Raw genomic sequence first — 25680 nt, forward strand, 5'->3', positions numbered from 1 at the left:
CTTGTGCAACCATGTCTGTCCCTTTAGATGAAAAATTAATTACAATTCATTCATATCAAAGGGAAGCAGGTCCCCACTGCTGACACAGATTGGACGGTTGTGTCTGTACCCTACTTCTGAGGACACGCATTTGAATAGAGAAGACAGCTTGATGCTTTTTATCTTTGGGGTATGAATGAGTTTATTATTTAGACAACAGGGGTTGTGTTTCTAGCGGTCTGATAATTTACTGAAATATTATTAAACGGATTTGTTTATCAGACAGCCTGGATCAGGGTAGATAATAACTTTATCTTTTATAGAAGAGACTGTCGACAAGCATATCCATCATTTATCTTGGCCAAATTGTCTCAAACTGAAAATTTGATGTATTTTTGTTTTATTTACAGGCTGAATAGAGATCTAGTTAATGGAAAGGCCGTCTGTACTTAGGGTGGAAAAGCAACTTTATTGTCAACTCACTTTTAACACATTTATTTACTGCAGCTATCTAACTCATTCTCAGCAATCCATTCTATCTTCATCCTGTGAGAATGCACAAGGGTGACAGTGTTCCCAAGGTGTTGAACGGGCATGTCCAAATTTAAGGAGAAGGCAGGAACATGTTAGAAGAGAATAAGTTTGTCGGTGTCCTGCATCATCACACTAAGACATTTTTAAGGTAAAGCCATAATTTCCCCACAATATCCAAGACCTGGAGGCACTGTTAGAGTCTTCCCAAATTATTAGATCAGTTAAAGTAGATATTAAATCAGACAATTCATGGTTTTTAATTAACAGTGAATTACTAAGCCTTCACGTTGACGCCTGCAACAGATGGGAGGTTTCTGATCATAATGATATCAAAACTACAATGTTGGCAGATACATGCTGTAACACTTTGAAATTTCCTTATAAAATTCATCTAATGATGTCTAAATTAGCTTCTCAAAACTAATGGCATCTAATCTTCATTTAAAATTCTAGTTATTGTAATCTAAACATCCATCTAAAGCCCTCAAGCCTTCTCTGCCATTTCTAGTTGATTTTAAAATGATGTGATCAAAAATGATTCTTCGCGCATGGTGCTTGCCCAAAGGTCCCCCAGGCCTCTGACAGCACTGCAGACATGCTAGTCTTGTTTAATGTGGCCAAGGCAGCTTTATGGATGCCATCAATTCCACGTGCTCACCCCTCCTCAATTCACGGAGTTATTGATAGTGGTGCAGTTAACTCACGCGCACGCTGCTGTAGCCAGCCGAGCGCAGAGCCACATCTCTACAGTCAAGTGTGTTCAACAGCATTTTAAGGGAAGCCAACGGGACTTAATAAGGCACGGAGAGCCTCATGTGCAGCCACACATACTGGCCTTACACCCCTCAAGCTAATAGAAATTATGCATCTGTAATCACTGAGTAAAATGCTGCATATTTAAGAATCACCGGTTGGTTTTTGGCTGAGAATGAGGTAGGAGAATTACGTGGTCTGTACACATTTAAACTGAATTGTGACCATGATTATTGATCTAATGTCATCATATAATGAGCCATATGAAGTGTTGAATTTCACACTTTTGGTGTAGCTATTTGGGTTGACCAAGACTTCACTGCCCTCTACTGGCGAGCTGGGGCTACTACCATGTGCTATCAGTATAAGAACCATTTGTGTACAACAATTGGGGACTCCTTTACATGTGAAGCAGTGAACGGATTTCATAGACATTAGCAGGATTTTCAAATAATATTTCAAATAATCTTGAATGAATTTTGCATGTGACAAAACACAGATACTTCCAGTGTGCGTTCTCAATGTTTATTTCCTAAGACTCGTGAAGCTAAAATCATTAAATTTATGAAATGTGATGCTTTTATATGCAACAATGACAGTAAACGATACACAAATTAAAGACTTTGCTGCAAATAAAGCACAACTATAATGAACAAAGAATTGTAAAGTGTAGGCAAAATATAGAAGAGACAATACAGTTGCACATATTAACATTAACTTTGGTACTTAAATGCTATGTATTCTATGTCTCTTACTTTATTCAGCATTGCTGAACATTAGAAAACAAGCTGATAAACATTCCAGATATTACAAGATATCTGATCATATTGGCACAATTGAAATAAAATATCTTAAAAATATATAACTCTTAAAATTTAAATTTAATCTCTGACTAATCGATTGTATGGCCATGTATATTCAACTCAAATAATCAAGTTACCACAAGTGCAAAAATATAAAACTTTTTTTTGCATACTGTATATAGAAACGAAACTAAATAGCAAAATATATGAGGTTCTTACAAATAGGTAAACATTGCATTGAGAGCAATGGCTTGGCATGCAGGTTTGCGGTTTGTATATATTGCGCATAGATAAGGCAGAAATCTGATATCAATAGAAAATATATGTACTGGAGATTGTTTCCAATTCAGTCACTGCCCCCACAGAGCTTCAATAGGAGTTTCTTGTAGTCTCCTGATGTGTCCCCCTGTCAACAGAACAAATGCATTAGCAAATAATCCAGATGTTTGTCGTACCATGTCTGTTCATTGCTTTTTAAAATCATCCACACTGCTGTGGGGCTATTTCATTTATATTAAATACAGTCCAGACCATAAATATATGGACAGTTGCCAAGTCTCAGCTTTAATTTGACTAGGTATGCATCAATATAGAAAGAACCGTATGGGAGATACAGACTGTTTAATACATAGTGCCCAAAGTTTAAAAAAAAGTTGTAACTGAACAAATAGTTACGGTCTAGGGTGAATGATGAAGATACTTACAGAGATGTGTGTGTACAGCGACTTGCCATAGTTTTTAACATACTCCTGGCGGATATCCAGCATGTCAACCTCAGAACGGGAGACCATGATCCGGATCAGAGTTTTGTCCTTTGTCCCAGCTCCCTGAACAAATGCACACAGACACACACACGCATTTACACAAATACACACATTAAGGGTGATATAAATCTTATTATTCTGCACTTGTTTAGTTGTGTAGAGAAAATTATTATCCAAACAAGACCGAGCCTCACCTTCATGGCCTTGTAAAGCCTCTCAGCAAAGTAGGCAGGTGTGTTCTTAATACACTTCACTGAAACAGAGAAAATACTTATTGCCAACACAAGCACAATGTCCTCTTTAATTCATACTTGTTTTTTCAATACAAATAAAGATCAATATATGATTCTTGAGTGCAAGAAGAGATCTGTAATATTTAACACTACAAAATGAAGATGAGGATAGCAACACTTTACTTGTGTTCTATCCAGAAAGTGAACTCTGTAAAATCAAGCTATGCATACATCAAAAGAATGTAACAGATGAAGACAACAAGCAAACTTAAAGCTGCATTAATCAGTATATTTATATTTTAAAAAAGAGGAGTCACTCATAATGACGAGCCCATAGAGGATTATTATTATAGCACCAAATAGCAGAAAGTTATCAACTAACTGATGGAGAAAACCGAACATCTACAACTTACATTCATCAGGTAGCAAAAAACACGAACCCCGTGGGGTGATCATGTGACTATGTGTCTGCTAGATAGGCAGGCAACTACTTTTGTGTTAGTCATAACAACTTTATAAAAGGTGATATTAAAATCAGGGATGTGTTTGTCCGCTTGTTTCTGAGATTTCCTGCTCCCTAGTGGCCAAATATCGATTACTGCAGCTTCAAAGTGAGTTATATTTTGATTAAAAAAAAAAAAAAAAAAAAAAAAAAAATGTAAACATGAACGACAAACAGGATGTGAAATCATCAACAAAAACATTGTCCAGGAGAGTGAAATGAGACAGCTTCAAAAGCAATGGCAAAAATCCAACACTGCAGCACAAACCAACAGAAGGATTCAAATAGAACACATTTAAAAACAGGTTACTGTACCATAACCCTGAGAAATGTGTGCAAAAAAGAAAAAACAAAGAGACTGCACATTTATAAGGAACCCTACCCCAGGTGCTCAGTACATTTACTTTGAATAGTTTATTAAGTTAACTGTAACACAGCATGTAATATAATAGGCATTGAAAGTGTTTAACGGTTAAATGTTACATCAAACAGACAAGCCTCTACACTTGTCATTAACTTATTACATGAAACAAATTCTGACATTCCCCTTACATGGGTGTGGGCCCTCTAAGACCAGATTTGAAAAGGTGAGCTTGTATTCTTACCTACTGCCAACATGCCACTCTCAAGGTCTCCAGACATCTCCCTGTCAATGCTCTTCTCGATATCTCTGCCACACATCTTCTGGTACTCAAGAAACACTATACACGCAAGCATGCATCCACGCATCCATGCACACACGCACACACACACACACACACACACACACCATCAGAGATATAGCTAGCAGAGCACTAAACTCTCACTTGTGGCTTGATTCTAAATTATCCTTTGACATGTCTTAAATGTTGAACCTTATCAGATGACGCTTGTGAACATGTCTTGACAAAGAATACCTGCTCTGAGGTGAGGTTTGCTTCTGGCGCACAAAATAGCATTGAATTTGGACTCATCTGTTCCCAGCTTGTTTTCTCCAGCAGCATACAGGGCCTATTAGGAGAACAGCAATGTGTACAAAGCAGCACGTGTTTGCAATCGATAGAGTTATTAATCGAACAACTACCAAGTTGCAGATAAATCATCAAACAATAATTACTAATGAGAATAAAGCTGACTTTACCTGAGCATCTTGTTTAGCCACAGAGATGTCAACAGTTTCTCGTTCGTCACGATTGCCCTTCAAAGTAGAGAGAAGAACATTTCTAATACAATCTGAAAGTAATTGCTAAGAGATATCACGTATACAGGTAATTAATTTGTATCACATCTGTACCTGGGCGAGGGAGATCAGGAGTCTGCGGAAGTGGCCTGAGGTATCCCCACTAATGGCATTCTCCAGTGACTTCTTGTATTCTGAAATGGCAAAATATTAATGACACACAATTTTAGTCAAAGAAAAACACAAACAAAAAAAAGGTCTTAGTCTGAAACCAAGAATAGCAGAGGACACCAAGATGGATATACTAGAAGCTTGGATACTAGGGTCCTGTAGATATCTACAAAAGCATAAAAAATAAAATAGCAAACAATGCTGAACAATTAATGAAATAAACCACAAAACTGAAGAATTCACTTCACTTTTATACATTTATGTATTCAAAGTTAAGCATCCTTGTTATCAGTCTTTTTATTGACTAAACGGACCAGCACTAAATACGTGTGACACATTCCTTGCCATAACGTGCATTTAGAAATTTTATGGTGGTACCCAAATCTAGATACGCTGAACTTATCCACTATTGTAATAACACCCTTTCAACAGTGTTGTGATGCTGTGAGATAAAGGAGAACAGAGCAGTAAATTAAACCGCCGTGAGGCATCTCACCTTGTCTGTAAATCTGGTTTATCTGCTTGATTTCAGCATTGGAGCGAGAAGACAGGATCTCTATCAGACAGGCTTCATCAGTTCCAGCTCCCTGTTAGGAAGATAGAACAATGACACCTCATCCTGTAGCCTTGGAGCAGCCAAAATACTTCCTGCTTATTTTTTTTTGCAGTGAATCTTTATTCAAACTTACAACTAATGCAATATATCTAATATCATCTTATCATGTAAACATGTTTCTTTAGCTGTGTTTTTACAACATTTTATGAGCATTTACCTTGATGGCACTGTTGAGCTCATAGGCATCAAATTCGGCTGGGCTCTTCAACATGGCCATGACCAGCTTCCTAAAATCTCCAGACAGTTCTGAATGCAGGTCCTTAACCAGATCCTAAAAATGGAAACATGCTTGGAATAAATCAAAACCATCATTAACCACTGCTGTGAAAAACTTACTGCAAGAAGCTCTGAGGACATTCAACCCCCTCTCCATTTTACTGACAGCATTAGCACCTGTTGTCAGCTTGTCACTATTAAGCACATGCCAGGTAATGTACACCGAGCCACGTGTGATTCTGTACTGGTAAATGGTGCTTGTTGTATAACCAGTTTTTTTTTTAAATTAGATGTGCTCCTACATTAACTGTATATAAAATTAAAAATAAGCATGAAAAGGTCTGTTACCTTCCCATAGGAAGTTTTGTAAGCCCGGAGCAAAGGCACACGCTGCTTGTTGGAACGACTCCCCAGTAGTTCAATAATGGCTTGCTCATCAGTTCCTGCACAGACAAGCCCACAATGCCAAATCAGACACAGATTTAGAAGGAAAAAAAAAAAAAAAAAGAAGACTTAATTCCATTTATATGTCAAAATGACAAATCTTTCTAAATACAAATCTATAACCTGCAGAAAATGAAGGCTCTCCACAACTAAAAGAAATTACTCTTCAATTAGTAGTTATAGGATGCCTTTACTAGTTGATTTAGTCATTTAATTATAAAATCTGTCACTGTTTCTCCACTATCATTGTTCTTTAACAGCTAAGTGAATCCATGCACAATGGTCTATAAAAGTCTTTAAATGTGCTTATAAAAGACCTAAAAATATTTGAGTACTATTATTATAGATGACTGTAATTTTCCAATGATTAGAAAGAACTTTTTACCCATTATCCTGCCAAATAAAAGACATTAAAAATGACTGATCAACTAAACACATCCTAGCTGACCATGATCCTTTCAACCAATTAGAAGAAATTACAGCTCAAAAAATAGATAAAATTAATAACATAACAAGTAGCAAACCCTGATTACGATCTCTGCCCATAGCACTCACCAAAGCCCTTCATGGCCTTCCTCAGGACCTCTACATCTCTGAGTGGGTCGGCTCCAGGAAAGTCCTTGATTGTTCCCCTGAATCCTCTCTGACGCAACAATACAGCAATTTCCGCAATGTGACAATGTTATTAAAGCTTATAGTTCATTCTGTTTTCTACAGTACATTGTACATGTTTAAAAATGTGGATACGACACATCATGACAGAGATGCGTACCAAGAAGACAGATAATTTTTTTTAAAACCAATAGGGTCAAAAAAAAGCATTTTCATTGTCTCTTACATTGATAGGTGGAGCTATTGGCATGGCTCCTCCTCCGTATGCTGGCATGGATGGATTTGGTGATGGGACCCTTGGGTACCCTGGCATAGGTGCTGGTGCTCCTCCACAACCGGGCATGGGAGGGTTAGGTGATGGTGCACCAGGGTATCCTGGCATAGTCTGGCCTGGCTGACCGGGGTAGCTCATGCCTTGGCCTTGGAGTTGGGGCATTGTCCCTCCTGGCTGTGGGTACAGGCCATATGACTGTTGGTTAGGGGAGGGGGCACCATACCCACCAGGCTGAGGGGGAGATGGGTACCCCACGGGGGCTTGGGCAAACAAGGATGGGTTTGGAGTAAAACCCCCCATACCTGCAGAGATCTGGTTGGCCTGTGATTTGGAAAGATTGGAATCCCATAATATGTGCACTGATCCTTGAAAATTATTTTTTGCAAAGCAAGGAGAGCTGGTCACACCTTTTTTGGATTATATTTATTTTATTCTTATTTACTTTAAAATTTTTAATTAATTCTATTTTCAATCAATGTTTAATTTATTTTCACGTGAATTTCCCCTATCTTGGATCTAACTTCAGAGGAGAAATTGAAGTTAATGTTGCTGATGTTTTGGACATCTACCATTTACATGATGTACAAGTATCCAAACAAAGTGTGGCTCTGCTTTATTATGGAATGGAAATTCAGATATCTGATAACACAAACACAGGACAGAAAAGACAACGTATCAGAAAAACAAGAGGTATAAAAATTTTTTTTTTTTTTTAAATTTGCATCATACTGGTACGTTTTAGAAGCAAGGATAAGAGTGAAGTATATGACTGTTTTTCTCATGCAAGAGAACTTGAAAGAGAAGCTGACAAAGACAATGGCAGTGCTGAGGATTTTAGGATGCAGACTTTGGGATGGTCTTACCGTAAAGTGAAAGGATTGGATATTCCATTAATGGCTGTGTAATTCATTCTAACTGGAATATTCAATGGAATAATCTGATGATGTTGCATTTCACATATATTAAGAATTTTCTGGGTGCAGATGAAGGTGATTTTTTTTAAGTTAAACTTACCATGCCAGCATTGTATCCAGGGTTGGTTAAGCTATCAAGACCAATGGAGGGATAACCACCAGCAGGGCCACCACCCCAGCTCCCTGGAGAAGATAATGAAGATAAAGCTCTTCAAGAGAGTGGAGGATGTATCCTAAACTTCCCTTTTCACACTTTCCAAGTAGTTAACAGGCAGGTGAAAAGAGGGCTTGACAGAGAATGGGAGTACTCTGTGATGGATGAACTGTGGGACTTGTTTCTCTTAACAACAGCAGAGCTTTCTTTGTTTCTGAGGGAAAGAATCCACTATTAACTACAAGTCTCATGGTCCCTGTTGCCTACAAACACAACAACAACACTGACTCACCAGTTCTACAATAGGCACCAGAATATTTTGACCATGCAATCTGTTTCACATCAGCCTAATTTTTCTGCTGGTACAATCAAATTGTCTAATGGGATGCTCATGTTGCTCTGATTTGAGTGCTAGATGTAAAAGTAGCCAGTTTTCGCTAATATTTTATACCATAACTACTTAATAAACTGATTGTACATCAGATTATTTCTCTGAAATTTGTTTTGTAGTGTTTCTGTCCCTTAATGGTCACAGATAATTTATTGAAGATTTGAAGGTGTTTGACATTTTGGGAAAGATACTTATTCACTTTCTTGTTAAGAGCTGGACAACAAAGAACACCATCTTGCTACTCTGGAAAGAGATACTTTTCCCCTGTGCAGTCAGTCTTTCTTCTAAACTAAAGCCATGCTCAAACTACAGAAGTTTCAAAAACCTAACCGATTCTGAAATCGGATTGCATCACACACATAAGGAGAGCTATGACCCAACTCAAGTGACCTAATCTCACATGAACTCCTGGGGAAGCAGATGTAAACACAAAAGGAGACTGTGGTGCAACAATTTACAACATTAGTAATACTTTGCAGTGAAGAAAAAAAAAAAAAAGCAGAGGGCTAAATGAGTATGGATGAGAAAATTGTTCAGGAGACGCAGTCAACGTGGATCGTCTATTCTTCAGTGAGAGCTGGAGGTGAGATTTTAATGTTTGTCAACAGTAGTATGCTAGCTAATGTGAGTCTCAAGGGCAAGAACGTTGTAACTCCGTCAGCTGCTCCGGAGCTGACAAAATCAATTACAATCACCCCATTTTAACTCCTAAGTATCGAACATGTTTGAAGGACAGGGGGACCAAGCAAGCAGTTTGGGAGGTTTTTAAAGACTGGATCTGTAAAACCCTCACATTACCAGATAATCTGGCTCGAACATCAGAACCGACCAGGGTCCCAGACCAGATCTCTCCTCCAACTGTCAAGGGGGTCAAGGGTAAATCAAATCAAAACTCCTATTTGTCTGTCTCCGGCTTAATAAGATACTGCACTGCAGGCAGTCATATTTATTACCATACAGACATGAGATTGGTATCAATACCGAACGCTTGGCGAATGAGCGAATATGTACATTTGCCAAAATGTCAGATTATTTTTGCAGTGTTGCATGATTGCTTACCTGGTGGTGGCGCCTGTGGGTAGCCTCCAGCCTGCGGTGGATAGCCTCCTGCCTGTGGCGGATAGGCACCAGCCTGCGGTGGGTAGCCGCCAGCTTGTGGCGGGTAGCCGCCAGCCTGTGGCGGGTAGCCGCCAGCTTGAGGAGGGTAAGCACCAGGCTGAGGCGGGTAAGCTCCAGGCTGAGGCGGGTAAGCACCAGGCTGAGGTGGGTATCCGCCTGCCTGCGGAGGGTATCCGCCTGCCTGTGGAGGGTATCCGCCTGCCTGTGGAGGGTATCCAGGGTAGCTCATGGCTTTAAACATAAAACAGAACTGTCAGTCAAAGGGCTGCCAAACATGACCTATAACCAAATAGTACAATGTTCATCTTGTGCAGCAGCGTAGACAGAAATGCACCAGTTCCACTGCCAAATGTTGGTAAAGAAGAATTAAAAGAAGGGACGCTTTGCTGTTAAGGGCACCCTAAAGACATACTGAATGCACTGACATAGCAACAAGAGAATTAAAAACACACCTGGCTGTAAAGAAAAAAAAAAAAAAAAAACCTGCTCCTCCTCATCTTTTCCCTCTGGGAAGAATACTTCATTATACTATACCAAACTGTCTGCTTTGAAAAATGTAGCACCGACTTACAGTAGTCATATAGTTAGTTGTTGTTATTGTAGCAATACATACAATACTAGTCTGCTTTATAGGTTGAGGTCCTTGACTTAGTATTGTGCCTTTTAAGTAAACCTATAGCCAAACACCTACAGGCCTAACAGACTGGTTCTCTGGGTTTCAGTTACTTTCCAGATAGGAAGGGAGCTTGTAGCCTTTTCACCTCCAACTGCGTTGCTGACTGGAGCAAAGTCAGTGTCACTGCAATCTAATGAAGGGCAAAACTCTCGATTCCAGGGGTGCCGGGTCACAGACATTTTTAGATGAGGGACGGGGTGGTGGGGAAACTCTCGTTTTGGTTAAGGTTTGTATGAAAAGCCGTTATTGCAGTAGTCCTACTTGTTCCATGGTAAAACTGTTTTCAGTGGACTTAAATGGAACAGTCTTCCCTGCTTTGCATTTTATGGACACGGAAAAAGAGACGTTAATGTGTTTGAATAAGCACACGGGGCAGAGGGAGCTACCCTGTGAAATAAAGTGTCAAATCCTATGACATAGGAGTGAATACAGGAATATTTAATCAATGACTTTCATATTTTTTTGCAGAAAGGCGTTATTGCAATCGCAATGACTCGGGAGTAAACTGTTACATACTCTTAGCCTCCCATACACTTCCTCCCCATACCCTTACTGCTGATGTCCATCTCAGTTGCCCGAAGGCTGAGTCAAAGTGTCCGTGTTGAATCCTTCATCAACTGACGTAAAACATTTGGTCAAATCAAACGTGGTTAGCCTGCTTCTGGGTCAAAATGTTTCAAAAATACTCAGAAACACTGTGACCTGACCAAAATACCACACTGCATAGCTGCAAAGTGAAGGAACGCCCATATTCACTCACTTTGGGCAAAAAAAATAAACATAACAATTGCTTAAAAAAAAAAAAAAAAAACAACCGCCAAGTACGTTACGAATTAATTTATCTATGCTAGTTAGTACAATAACGTAACACTGATTGCTTTAAATAGTATAATACAAGATTACGCTAATCAATGTAAAAACATTTATCTTAAAACACAAACAAGAGGTCAATTTTTTTGGACTGTGGTCCAATTTTTCAAATACATCCGCTTCTGGCCTGTACGGAACTTCTATTGGGAGCTAGCTGAGTAACCCACCAAACCACGTTACATAATGCAGCTAGGCGAGCCTTGTCAAGGGGGCCCAGGCCTATATCGTATCTCAGCTAGCTACCTTAACCGCACGTAAGCACACACGACCGAAACCGCGACTTAGACGGCCGTGTCGCAGCCTTAAACGGTTTAGCTGAGGCCACTAGCGAAGCCAGCGGCTACGTCGGCAGGCTAGCGGCACAGCAACCTCGCACCACAAAACGACTCCGCGATACAAGCTCCAGCTTATCCAAATACGACTCCTAAGGCGTGCCGGTGTATCATTCATTATCTTAGCTCGTCCTGTTTTGGGTAGTTGTCTGATCTTGGCACTTACTTTCTTCAGCTTGCAGTTTCTTCTTCCTGGAGAAAGCGTTTTTCCGAAACCACTCGCAGGGCCGACTCTTAATAAACTGCCGTGGGTGGGACTCATAGTTTCCACTTAGAGAACCCACCCATTTATCTCCCCGTCAGGGAGCCGTGACAGACACACACACACACTCACTCACTCACTCACTCACTCACTCACTCTCTCTCTCGGCTATGTGACCCACGTTCATAGATATAAACACTGGACATATAGACACATGACATCAATCATGTGATGGAAAATGTGACACACGCCAGCGTCACGTAGTCTTTCAGAATGGGTCTTCTGTTTGACAGGTCGCGTCGCCGAAAAAACAAACGGTGCCGTGACCAGGCAAGCGGACGTCAATCTAAAACTTGGTTAAACCACCTGTAAAATGTATGTTTACTGACACACAGGCACATTTACTGACTCTTGACAATCTGATTAGACTGCAAAGAAAAGACTACGATTTATATATATATACTAATCGGTATATTTCTGTATATCATATATTGTATAATTTTACAGTAACAATTATAATTACTATAATTTTAGTGCAAATGCAAATGACTGAGATATTATTAAAAATGGGGTCTGTAAATGAAATGAATGGTTTTTGACACTAGAATAAAGCAGAGTGTCTGCTTTTCCCAACGTATGATTGTTTTTGGTTCACATTTGGGATTGTGATGTGATGATGGTCACCAACAGGGAATTGACTTTTTTTTTTTACATGCTTCCACGTCACCGATCCCACCTTTACAGCAGGTAGGCCATACGCCTTGATTACGTCAGAAATGTCACAGCTGCGCTGCGTGTGTGTGTGTGTGTGTGTGTGTGTGACGGACATTTGCACAAGAGGGAGCCATTTTAAAGCTTTCTCCACACCACTGATTCGATTGATTGGCGTTTTGCTAATTATGCTTATTTTTAATCACCATAGATCCAGCTTTTTTTTTTTTTTTTTTGTTTCACACATGAAGAAACGCTTTTCCAGACGGCTGACTGAATTAGTGACAGGCAACACTGTTGACTTGTTCTAGGCCTTTACTACATTAACGGAAGTCACAGGGAAACTCCAGATACTAGTCAGTTAAGTGCAACTGCTCGCCTCTGTAGCTGAATAAATAAAACACCTATTTTAACCCCCCCCTCCCATCACCACTCTCTCTCTCTCACACACACATACACACACACACACACACACACACACCTATAGACAAAACAGTTTTTATTAACAAGAAATGTAACAAGTCAGTAGGTAAGTAATAAACTTCACCGCATGGCTCATAGATACTCTGTTAAATTTGGCTTAATTTAATTACTGATGTGGCAGAATATTTACTGTGGCAACGCGGGGCCGTCGGGTTGAACCGTTTGCCTCTGCCAGTTGGCTATGAATGAATATTCACACGCCAGGCGCTGATTGGCCCGCGTCCTCGGTGACGCGGGGTCGTCTTCATTACATATTCAAAGAGCCTCCCCGTGGCCGCCGCAATAAAGGCAGATAGCGGACCATGGGGAGCAGGGGAGAACTTTTTATACTGACATGGTAGCGCGATGACTTTTGAGAAACATCTAACTGGGGCGAGGCTCCCGGCGTGAGGAGGACAGGGTCCTTGACGGGGTTAAAAAAAAAAAAAAAAAAAGAAAGAAAGAAAGAAAGAAAGGAGCTCTTGCCATCTGCCGGGGTACGGGAGCGAAAAGCAAGACGGCAAAAGAGTTGAGGCCAGTCCAAGAATCAGCGGTGGAAAATCTGGCTTAGCCATTTGAATTGAAAGATGAGCTTGTTGTCTGCCATAGACACGAGTGCCTCCGTGTACCAGCCTGCGCAACTCCTCAACTGGGTCTATCTCTCCTTGCAAGACCCCCACCAGACCAGCGCCTTTGACGCGTTCAGACCCGAGCCCAACTCTTCCCACCCGGATCTCAGCTTCAGCAAGACTCCCGGCGCGGCGGACTTGAGCTCTTCCCTGAACTCCAACTATCTCAACAACTTCTTCCAGCTGCAGCGGAATGAGGTGAAACGCAGTGCGCCGCAAAACATTCTCTGGGACACTTCAGAGCGTGAGATAGTGGTCGAGCTTACCGCAGTGTGAAGCCGTGTTGGCTGATCTGTTGGCTGTTGCACGTCTCTCGGCAAATGTTTGAGCATGTACAGCATGGGCTATTCTGGTAGGATATACATAACCGCCATGATATTTCTAATATGGACAGTAAGTTCAAATGGTCTTATTAAAGCAGCATTTTAGGGCATTGACCTTTTGAATATATCGTCGACAAACTCCTTCTAAACAGTACATCAGAATACTTGACATAGTTTATATAACGCAAGAGGGACATAGGCTTCTGTACCATACCACTTCAAAAAATTGTGAGGGGCAAAGAAGTACTGTAGGATTAACATGATTCCACAGGAAGTAGTCAGCGCACTAAAAGTATATAGTGTCACATTGTCAATATAAACTCATTTATGAGTACCTCAGTTATACTCAAACTGTAGGAATACTGTAGGATTGTTTGGAAAAAAAATTGTAATGTCATTTGGATGAGGTTATTAAAGCTTAATTAAACAAGTTAGGATCTTACTGGATAGTTAGATAGTTAAATACCACATTAAGGTCTCTATATATAGACAACTCCGTTGCCTTTTCTCTACGATTTTATGAAATAATTCTGGATAAACGAGTCTGTTTTCAGCAAACTGGTAAGTTATGGTTCAAATTTAAGGCGAAACTGCTGTGCAAAAATACGTTTTAATCAGACATGCCTCTGATCGGATAGTTAAAGGTGGACAGATGGAAAGAGAGTCCCCTGCACGCCTCTGTCTGGAGAGAGCGGGACACTGCAGCCTCTTGCTGAGGTCTCTGACTCCTTCAAATAGACCAGGTTGTGAAAACAGAGTCAATCCTTGTTTACATATTGTCTATTTTTGTAGCTCTGTGTAATTTTAGGGACAAACATGCCGATAATGTATGCAGGGTGCAAACCTGACACTGCAGACCACGCCGTGTAAAAAGAACCCCTCAACTGCACCCACTCACATACATACAGAAAAATAATCATGTACTTTGGGCAAAATGGTAGGGTAAAGAGTGTACAGCTTCCCAATGTGTTCGTTACACTGTAGTTGAGCTTCTTAAATCTACGTTACTATGATGCTTATGTGTTGGAAACTCCAGCAGTGGATGGATGGTGTTTTCACCATCTAGCGCCAGCGTCCATTATTATGGTGGTAACCATGGAGGCCTTTTGAAGTCATTAAAAATGAAACAGTCGTCTAAAAATTATCCCTTACATGCAATTGCGTGATGCAATTCAATCCACATGAGTATAAAGTGTTTCAAAGTGAGGGAACACACACAAAGTCTGGAAACGGTTTAAGGGGTGGGGGGCATTTTGCAACTTACTGTACCGGCTAAGCCAAGTAAAATAAACCTCTTCAGGGATTTGATGATGAGATGAGTAATACAAAATGTGGTTGTTTTTGCAGTGAGGGATCACACAACAGTCTCCTTGAAAGGAAACAGTGATAAATAATTTGTTGTTGATTGGGAACTCGTATTGTGACACAAATCAAGTATGCTTACCACAGTTTCAGATCCTGACAGCTTTGTTTAAATGTTTATCCCTCTTCCTCCTCATCATTTATTTCCAGGCCAGGAAGACAAATACTTTAATGTGACTTTTGAACATTAATAACCATTCTGGATTTATTCAACCCTGACGGTAATTTACTGTGGAATTTATTTTGCCTCTGATCAGTCACCTTTAAAGTTTCCACCAGACACAACAGCTCTGGTATAAACATATCAAAGTGTGATTGCTCCCTGCGGGGTAACACCTCATCCCTGGACCTGTGAAAACAGTCACGGATCTGCTGCAGTTGTCCCCCTCACTTGAACACGCAGTGATTGGTAATGATACCAGTTTAGTCCTCATTGTGTTGGCCGACACGCACATACACATCAATCGCCACACACATAAACACACGACCGCCTGCTGAGTCAGTCAGTCAGTCAGTTACTCACTCACTCACAGACACACAAAATAAACAAACAGTCTCACCCCACCACTAGCAGATGTGTGTGAAATCTGTTTCCTCTGAGCTGACAGTAGGAGATTTCAGGCCAAACTGAGGAAATGTGAGGAACATAAACTTTCCTGTTTTTTTGATTTGTTAAAAAATTTAAAAATCTGCAATAAGACTTACGTTTAGCAAATACACAAACACGTACATTTCCGCAGGGAGTGGTAATATATAACAGAGTAAATACAAAGAGCTAAAACACATGTCAGGCGGAAAACTTGCAAAGCTACAGAGCCGTAACGCTTGATTTACGATGACTACATGTAATAAATGAACACGAGTCTTAAGGCTAGAGCTAGTTAGCAAGGCAGTCTCACAGCCTGCAGATAAAGCTTTGGCTTTCGTTGCTGGCCGGGGTTGCCAAGTGTAAGGTTCATCTGCGCTGTGCAACATTAAACATCAACATTAACATTATTTCCAAGACACAAATCTGTGTCCTAAAAAGAGGCCTGGCCGTCAGTGATGAGGAAGAGTCTATCTATATGGATTTCATAATACCTATGTCCTCAGCGATGTTAGTACTTGCCAGTGGTGTTTCAAACATTTGTTATTAGTGCGGTTAAACTATTAAATGTCGAGGCAGATGACTAGTTAGACTTGTTTACTTAGCAACTTGTCTATAATCAGCAGCATCGCTTCACCCAGAAGTCACTTCCTGTCTGTCATTTCTGGATTGTATTTGAACACAGGAAGACATGAATGAGAGGGGAGACTGCAGGCAATGCTTTCCCTGTTATTAATATTCAGAGGGCATCTTCCATGAATTCATTGGGCTCTGTGGCATGCAACACGGCGTTCTGTGGCTCCGAGCAGACTACAAACACTGACCATGGCTAGTTTACCGCCAACAGTGCATGGTGACATTGCTGATGTTCCCCAGGCTGATGAGGGAACATGCCTCCCATGTTGTTTACAATGAGTCATCCTCTGCAAAGTTCTGTCTTTCTCTGTGGACCTGCTCAGTACTTTTCCAGCTCATGAGCACAGCTGGGCCTCTCGCCAGATGTTCTGAATTTAATGAGAGAAATGATCTTGGAGGGGGTTTTTTTTCTTCATTTTTTTTGCGCAACAGAAAATAGGACATAGTGCACATAAAGGAAATTGGTGATTAATCTCAGTATTTTAGAAATGCAGTAATGTATGTGATACTATTTTGTATGTGGTAATGTTGTCCAGTCTAACATTTGTCAACAACTCACACAAACTGTGACAGTTGGGAATTGTATGTGAAGACGTCCCAAGATTGTTGTTTATCTTATTTAAGATATATGGTGCTCGATAAAGTTTAGAATAAGAATCTGAAGAATTATATGTGAAAATTGAAGCTCATCTGATATTATTCTCATTTTATAGGCCTTAAACAACAACGTGTATAAGAATGTGTCCCCCTATGGCTCCCTGAACAACATCGTGGATGGACTCAACTCCCTGACGGACCATTTCTCAGATCTTTCCCTCTCTTCAGAGCCAAGAAAACCCAACAAAAGACCCCCACCCAACTACTTGTGCCACCTGTGCTTCAACAAGGGCCACTACATCAAAGACTGCCCTCAGGTGAGACTTGTAACACACATATATTACATAATCTAGGCTTCAGATGACACAAATATCTTATAACATCATATAAGTCACTATTGGTGGGTATACATACCTTTCAGTTGTTTAATTACTAATCTTGTGTTTTTTATTGCAATAACTATGTGACTTCGTCAGTTTTGTTTCATTTGGTTCACACAAGCCAATAATGGCACTAAAAGCTGTGCCTGCTCCAGCCAATGCCTCTCTGTCTTTCTCTCCCTCTCTCTCTCTCTCTTTGGCTCTGGTCTGACCTACTTGTTAAACAGGCTGGCCTCTGTCTTCTGTAGTCATGAGTGCGAGTGTGTGAATATGTGTGTTTGTGTGCATCTTAGCTGCCACAGCAATGCACTGCATGAAACCATCTGTTATAGCCATGATAAATAAACTTGTTGGGCTAGTTCAAGAGTCAAAGGTGAAACTGTCTGTCTTAGTAGTGGATCATCATGTTAGCTGTGTAAGCTTGTTTTTTGAGAATCAAAAAACCATGAACAAATACTATCACAGCCATCCTTTCTGACAAGTAGCTGGAAATATTATATTAATCCACTAAGTTACATTTGCATTCCTCTGCCTTCCAGTTTTACACTGATTCAGTCTTTTTAAAAATTGCATCTTTTTTTTTTTTTTTTTTTGTGCGGCACCGTGGTAAATCCACCCTGAGGTCTTGCATGGAGGTTACAACACACTAATGTGTGACCAATGAGGTTCCCAGCTGTTGTCATCTCCTTAAATCTAAACTCACCTTGTTAAGCACCGGGAGAATTTTAGGTTTTAAATAATCCCTGCCAGTTAACTTTTAAATGAGATCTGGGCGGAAAATGTCTTGTTTAAGAAAAAGGGCCTGGTTTGGCAGCCAGTTGATGCAAGTGTGCAGTCACTCAATATCTACATGTAAATGAGAGAAAAACTTGTGCTTATGAGTTACTAACGTTGTGTTCATGAAGGGATATTTTGTGGAGTTTCTGGAGTTGTTGAAGAAGAAAGGGACTATGGATCTGCCGTGGTGGATCTGTCCTTTTGGTGTTGTATTGCTCCATGCTCTCTCCGGCTGTGCTTTGCCTCTCCCATGTTTCTTCTCTCCCTTTCCCTGGGTGAGGTGCAACGGCCTAACCCCAGTCCTGAATTTCTTTTGCATGGAATGGTAATGAGGAGCAGATGTGAGATTAAAATGCTTTGACTTGCTTTATGACATATGATGACTGGTCTCGGGAGGTCTGTAAAAGACCTGTGTACTGATGAAATATCTCCTAGACAGCTCCGAACTCCAATGTGTGGGAATTCGATCATCTACTGACAACTCCAACGGGAAATTTGTGTCATAGTATATCATGCAACATGTAACTATTGCCTTTCTTTTTCCTTTATGTAATGCTTTAGTTGTTAATGTGAGCATTGATCAAATGATACTGATACTCAGTGTTGGAGCAGGTGTACATTAAGTAATACATAATCTACCGTAGTATATTTATTGTCTTTTCCATATGACCAAATTTCTGTTGCTGTATTAAACAAAACCCCATTTTACAGCAGAAGCTGTGAAATCAGTCTTGCTATAGATGTAAAAGCATTCAGGAGTGGACCTCAAAATCACACTCAGCTGTCTTCTGTTTTGTATTTCAGCTGTTCGTTAAACTGCCAACAGTAACTTAAAAAGCTGCAAAGTTTCCAAACGGCCTCCACACCTACACAGTTCAACAACATCAGTTCTTTAGGTCTCTCCTGGGTTTTTTTCCTTATAAATTCTCCTTCCATTTGTGCTATATCACTTACACTATTGCCCAATCACCTGTCATTGCATGCCTAGCCAAGGATAGCTCAGCCTTACTTAACCAGCTGAAGACCCAAATAACAGATGTGACACACATCTCGCAATAGAAACATGAGTTTTTAATGGCAAGTGTGTTCACCTTACCTGTTAGCCAACAATTGTCATTTTCCAAAACAATATTTTCATGTCCTATTTAATCCTTACTCTGTTTCACAAAGTGCTGTGATCAGTTGTGTGCCCATGGAGTTTCTGGTATCTGCCTGCGCTGGAATGCATTTGAGGATGAATGTGTCCCTACTAATAGTTTGTCCTGTCCAGAGGTTCTTTGCCAATGAAAACAGAGGCTCCTGCTTCACAGAGCACTGCTAAGTTTGTTATCCAGGTCTAGCATGGTGAATCACCTTCTGATGACATGTACAGTCTTCCTCTTAGGCTTCACCTCGACATGTTTTATCGTGTTGTTTTGTGCTGTGACTTTTACCATTGCATTTAAACATTTTACTTAGACACACTTTTTTTACAGGATGAGGTGTTCGAACACCAAATATGTGTTAATCCACAGCGGAAAATAGTCCTTAACAAATGCATTATTAACACCTGCTTGTGTAACGTTTGCCAAAGGCTACAGCGCCCAGTTGGTTTAGAAAATCACTTATACTTTTATTTAAAAATAACACTATTCATTGGTGACCTTTTCTTGAAAATGTACGTCAGTAGGAACCAATGGGCTTGCGGCTGGGTGCCACAGGCAGGGTAAGCAAGTCAGAAAGTATTAAGAAACAGACTAATGCATATTTGGTTTGTATCTTTTCATGGGATTTGTTCATACAAAGAAAAGAATGACACATGCCTACCTTTTAAATAGTAGTGCAAGCTACTGCTTTGCGTTTTTTCCTGTCCTTGTTCAGCCTCCGTCCATCCCCAGCACTAAATTGTTACCGTTTGAGGATTAAGATTTGGCTTGAAAATAACTATCTTCCTTAGAATGAAGTATTTACTGATGTTTAAATGTATTAATTGTATAATTGCTGTTAAATGAATCTGTTTATTTCTTCCAATATACATATGAATTAGTGTATAGCCAATTTGAATCAAAAAGTGAGATTTCATGGTCAAATTATCATATGCTTTAAAACCACCTTAGCTCTAAAAAGACTTGCAGGTGAAGGAGACAGAGTCAAGGATTTATATAGTGGTGGATCCATCACCTAGTTGATGGTTTTTCTATCCTTTCCATTGGTTCTGGGAGACTAAAAGTTAGGCAATTAAATAGTTGAGGTTACTGAAGTGTTTATGCTTTGCTTGAAATTGAGGAGTTTTTTTTGTTATAACATGCTAATATTGGAAATACACAGAGGAGATTTGTGGCTGTGCTGAGAGAATTATTTTTCAGGGTAGTTGAGTGAAAGCCGCAGGCCTGGCAGCAGCTGCCCAGTGCTCCCTGTCATGGGGACAGAGGTGTTATGTAAACTGGCTTTTATTCGGAAAATGAGGTCGGTCCCCCAGTTATGAGCAGAATGCCCCTCACTGCCACGCTTTGGCCCCCTTCCAAGATGTCTTCCACTTGCACTCATGATTTGGTTCTGTTCAGTGGACTAATCCTTAAAACAGTTGGCCCCACCTCTGATTTGAGTGATCAAAACGATGCATTGAATGACATCTTCTGGCTGTGTCTCACTGTAGAAAGATTGACTCATGGAAAATGTCTTTGCCGGAATGCAGGTTTGTGGATATGTGGGGGTGGCTGCTGCTGCTGTGTGTGCTTTATGTTTGTTTTATGTGTGTCTCTGAATTACAGCGGACTCTGGAGTTACTACGCCACATTCCTGGTCATAATGCATTCCTCTGGTTCAGTCCTTCAGAATTATAGTTTCCTGGATATGTTTTTTTTTTAATTTTTCTAAGAAATTTCAGATATTATGAAACCGGTAGAATACTTATTGTTATGAAAGGTTAAAAACCAAAAATAACTAAGATAACATAGTCTTTATGCTAAGATAAACTAACTAGGTCTTCTGTACTCTCATATTTAGTGCGTAGCCATGAAAGTGGTGTCAATTTCTTTTTCTAACTCCCAGTAAGAATGCTGATAAGCATATTTCACAAACTGTTCAACTTTTGCTTTAAGGGCCACAAAACGTCTAATGTGAGGCTGCTGCATCTGCATTTTTTTTTTTTTTTTTTTTGACTAGATAGAGATTGAAAAACCAGTGATGACATACAGATTTCTCTTTTTTGGCCTGCTGTGAGATAAATTGAATTTATTATGCATTAAGTCCAGGATGACATTTAAACATGGAATGATCTGTCTGTATCCATCTGTAAAAAAGAACAGGGAGGACAGACAGAAGCGAAGAGCAGCTCCAAGAGCATCACAGTTACTGGGTTGATCAGAAACACATGGAGCCCATTGATCCACACACAGAGCCTTCTTTATCGCACCAGGATAATGTGTAGGCCTGTTGTCAACCAAAGAAAACATTTGAAGACTGAAATTGTGCCTAGTCTTCAACCAATTGATTGGTTGTAGGGGGAAAGAAATCTGCATTTTATCTCTAAATTTGCCACGGTGCACTGAGCGCACTCTACCTGGTAGCCTCGTTAGCCTCAATGAAGTATAAATAAACATGAAAAACTAGTATTTTCAGCATAACATATTGAAACAGGACATGTTCACACTCAAAGCATTAAACATGAAAGATGATGGAGCATCCTAATGCAGATAAGTCAGCCTATCGTTTTCAGATGATATGCCATGTTGGTTGTTGAGCTTTGACATACTGCTAAACTTGACTTTGTGGTCGTCCACACTGACGACTTCTTTGACATGGTGTCAATTAGTTTGGAGCCGACTCTGAGTAAACGTTCAGTAAAAAATCAGCAAACGTTAAATACATTAGACCTGGTGGGCTAATCAATCGACCAGTTGACCGGGAGACTACAGCCTTAATAATGTGCCTTTTGTTCAAAATAGTTCTGGTGTATGTGGAATGAGTGCATATATAGATTCAATCTCAAACATTATTTTTTCTTTTTAATTCTCCTGTAGTTGTCTCTGTAGTGATATCTGACTTGGAGTCGTGGAGCAAAACGTGCCTCATGTGAGCCATACGCTGATATGTAACTGAATCATTCAAGTTACTATACTCTGCTGAATGAATGAGAATTAATTTTAAAAAGGATGTCCTGTTTCACTTTAATAAGTGCAAGTGCTGACATTTCCTCTCATCCCAGCCCCTGTGATTTGGCCGTGCCTGAATCTCCTCTAGCATGTATCTGATCTGTATCTGTGACCATAGGCCAATTTTATTGTGACGAACCTCACACCCGATGCGGCGGTAATTTCAGCAGCAGTCTGTCCTTTGTGACAAATGGTCGCCATAATCTCCCACAACAGTGTCAACACGGAGACCTGAGGCGAGCTGTGAAGTGAGGGCCTCTTCACACCAGAGGCACATAACGCTTTGAGTAATGTGTGACTTGCCAAAATGCGCACTTTTCCTTTGGACACGGTGATAAACTTAATGACTTGTCATCACAGCAGCCCACTTTGTCTACCATAACAGACATCCGTGGTTGTTGTTTTGGCAAAACCTATTTGGTTTTAAATCTCCCAGTGTTTGCCTTTGATGGAGCTGTGATCCTTTTCTGAATTATTTGGCTGTCGTGTGTGGATAATTGTGCAACCACTTTGTTCTAATGTTTAGTTTGTTGTTGTACAGGGAGGGGGGGGTTATGTGTCAAATACACATTGCAAATTTATAATTTACCGTTGTTACATCACTGCACAGCACAGTCTGTGTGCTTCGCTCTTGGAAAACAAGTATTTTAGCCGTCTGTGGGCACACCCAATTTCCTGCTGTGTGTAACTCTAATATGAAAGTCTTAATTGAATCAGGTTAAGGTCTCTAGAAGAGTTCCACCTTTTCAGCATGCACTTTCTCTACCTTTTCTCTAACAAATTTATTTTGAGCAAGATTTTGGGGACTGTAGAATAGGATAAACAATTTTTCATGAGTTAGGATCTTAAGATTGGTCCTCTTTCTGGCACAAATAGACGTAAACTTTGGAGAAACTGTTCGGTTTGTAAATGAAGACAAAACATTTTATTAAAAAGAAAATGCTTGGAGGATACGAGCAATAACATTATCTATTGTTTCCTTAATTTATTTTATCAGTTAACAAGTATGTTAGGTACGGGTATTTTTTTATTTATATAAAAGTCCCAGGTGGATATTTGCAAAAGGAGGGTAGGCTACCACATCTGGGAAAGAGTGCTCCCATGGTGTTATACTGTTGGCGTTTCAGCTGTTAATCAAAAACAGTTTAAGTGCCTTGCTTGTGTGCAACTCTGTAGTAGTAAAAGGATGGAAAAGCTGTCTTATTCGCTTCACTGAGTTCAGGGTTTTTTCCCAGCTGGTCCTGGGATTTAAACCAACACCTCTTCCTCTTTCTTTGTGCAGAATTTGGTTCATAATCTAGCCTTAGCGTCCTATAAAATTCAAATTTTCCAGTCAACAACAAAAAAAAAAAATACAAGCATAATCTTAAATCCAGTTAAATAACAGCTCTGCCTAAAGCCTCTGGCAAAACATGTCAACTCTTGTATTGGAAACATGCTTTTAAATAGTCTAAAATAGCCTGCTAGCCGTCTTTGATAGTTAGTCGAGTGGTGATTATTCAGCAGCAACAGATTACATGGGCTTAATGTCTCTGGAGATGTTAGCTGTCCCCTGGAGGCTAAGGTTCCTGGGAGGAGAAAGAGCATAGATCCTACATCTGTCCTTTAGCTTATCTAATCTCTATTTAACCAACTCCTGCCTTCACTGAAAGATATCTATAGTGAAATCATGTATTTACATTTTCCTCTGCCTCCACCAGCTGTTTTCTGTCTTCTTGTCTTTGTTTCATTCTTTCTCTCTCTCTCTCTCTCTCTCTCTCTCCCTATGCGTCCCGCAGTTTGTTAACCTTGTCGATAAACAATCTTTCACCACCACAGTCACACTTCAGCATTTGTCAGGAGAGAATGCTTCACATTTTACCCCCATGATCTCTGTGCCCTGGGGCCATTTCTGACATGGCTGCAGCAATTCGCTGTGGCAGGGAGGCAGTTTGGATGTGTCACTGTCATGGCATGGAGCACTACTGAGCTTGCCTGTGTCAGACACAGAGAGGGTATAGTTCAAAAGCCCGTGAAGGGCACAAGAGCTCAGAGACAGCGAGCCAGCAAAAGGGGACTGAGGGTACTTCCTCTGAAAGGAAATCAAAGTTAAAAGAATGATAAAAGTGCGGTTTCCTGCCAGCTGGTTTGTGTTCTGTACAGAAATCCCATTCTTCCTCTCAGTTTTTGCTGAGACAACAATTGGACCACTTCCTGTTTTGATAAATGTGACACTTATAACCCTATCTATGGGAGGCGGTGAACTGCTTCATTTACCATTAGGCAGGTAAAATCACAGCTGCTCTCAAATTGAATGCTGAGATAGGATGAAATGATTGTGTCATCAGGAGTATGACGATGTGTGAGGAGAATATATCATCTGCTGACTTTGTGTCAGCCTAGCCTGAGTCAAAAGATATAATTTAGCTTCTTTTAGGTCCATCAGTTGTCTCTTCTCAAATATATTTTGCACCTCATATCATCTGATTAACCCTTCTTTAACACTCAGACTAAGGGAGTACGGTCTAATGAATGCTAGATGTTTATTTTTCTATTAGTATACTATTCATATACTTTGTATATGAATCTTTTTTCCTTCCTTGCCACTGAGCCAGCACTGTAAAATGCAGGCTGGAGTTAATAAAAGAAAATAAACAATCGAGTGTTCGGGGCAGTTGCTCGTCACATTGCTTTATGTAAGCTTGTCTTTGCAGCATGAGAGAAACCAGGTCACCACTCATTTTAGAATCTAGTTTCCTCGTGCTTTGCCTTTTCATTTTCTTTACATCTTTTAGTACCTTAGCGTAAACGCCCTTCAGAATATAACGTTTTACCTTTCTACTGAATACTATTTCCCTTCTACAGCCAAACATCTTCAGTACATTCAGGACATTAGAAAACTGGTCACGGTCATACTCAAGAGTAACGGCAACAATAACAGCAATTACTTGAACAGTGACACGCTTTGGCTTGTGTTCTTAAAACAACTACAGTGTCATGAGTGTCAGCATCAATACACTGAGGCCTCAGGAACCAGAACAGGATGGTTCGCCTTTCACTTAGAGAAGGGGGGGGGTCAGAGGGTCAAGGGTCAGATTTTCACTACAATATGATGTCCTGTTAGCACACCAGGGCCAGTGGGCTTTGTTTTCAAATAACATATCATCACAACCCCATATATACTACAGTCTATCATATACACTGTGCAATATAAAGTTGACCACAATTCCTTTTTTCTGCATGTTTGAATATTTTGATTTAAGAGAATGTTTCTGTCTCAAAGGAAAAACAATAAAGTGATTAAGTAAATTGATTTTGGCAACTAGAGATGCAATAATTAGTCGATTAATCAATTAGTTGATCAACAGAACATTAATGGCTAACTGG

General features: G+C 40.1%; 2 protein-coding genes across 4 annotated transcripts in view; one reads left to right on the forward strand and one right to left on the reverse strand.

Annotated features, from left to right (window-relative positions):
- Nucleotides 1-1782: 1782 nt before the first annotated feature.
- On the reverse strand, nt 1783-11888 carry anxa11a (annexin A11a). Of its 3 annotated transcripts, none has more exons than XM_040139539.1 (15): nt 11683-11888; nt 9579-9869; nt 8075-8157; nt 7013-7381; nt 6730-6817; nt 6079-6173; nt 5672-5785; nt 5395-5485; nt 4842-4921; nt 4689-4745; nt 4465-4558; nt 4174-4269; nt 3028-3086; nt 2774-2896; nt 1783-2475 (listed from the first exon to the last, which is right to left on the reverse strand). In XM_040139539.1, exons 2-15 carry the CDS (start codon nt 9865-9867, stop codon nt 2416-2418), a joined length of 1698 nt encoding a protein of 565 aa, XP_039995473.1. In that variant the 5' UTR covers nt 9868-9869; nt 11683-11888; the 3' UTR covers nt 1783-2415. The 3 variants fall into 3 exon arrangements, with proteins under 3 accessions (XP_039995473.1, XP_039995474.1, XP_039995471.1); XM_040139540.1 differs by having other exon boundaries at nt 7013-7234; nt 11683-11886; XM_040139537.1 differs by lacking the exon at nt 11683-11888 and having other exon boundaries at nt 9579-9879.
- A 1352-nt stretch (nt 11889-13240) lies between these two features.
- The window catches only part of zcchc24 (zinc finger, CCHC domain containing 24), a 34531-nt gene continuing 22091 nt past the window's right edge, over nt 13241-25680 (forward strand). The window contains exons 1-2 of the mRNA XM_040140084.1: nt 13241-13718; nt 17141-17341. Of these exons, the coding sequence (XP_039996018.1) occupies nt 13479-13718; nt 17141-17341 (441 nt within the window). The 5' untranslated portion in view covers nt 13241-13478. The remainder of the gene's footprint in view (nt 13719-17140; nt 17342-25680) is intronic.

Source organism: Xiphias gladius, chromosome 11 (genome assembly GCF_016859285.1).
Source record: "Xiphias gladius isolate SHS-SW01 ecotype Sanya breed wild chromosome 11, ASM1685928v1, whole genome shotgun sequence".
NCBI classification, from domain to species: domain Eukaryota; kingdom Metazoa; phylum Chordata; class Actinopteri; order Istiophoriformes; family Xiphiidae; genus Xiphias; species Xiphias gladius.

Coding starts and splice junctions, on each gene's coding strand:
- anxa11a (XM_040139537.1), bottom strand. CDS start 9,879: ATGTTTAAAGCCATGAGCTACCCTGGATACCCTCCACAGGCAGGCGGA. Junction 4,922..5,394: donor AAACCAGATTTACAGACAAG/GTGAGATGCCTC, acceptor TTGCCATTTCAG/AATACAAGAAGTCACTGGAG. Junction 4,746..4,841: donor TCCTGATCTCCCTCGCCCAG/GTACAGATGTGA, acceptor TCTACTTTGAAG/GGCAATCGTGACGAACGAGA.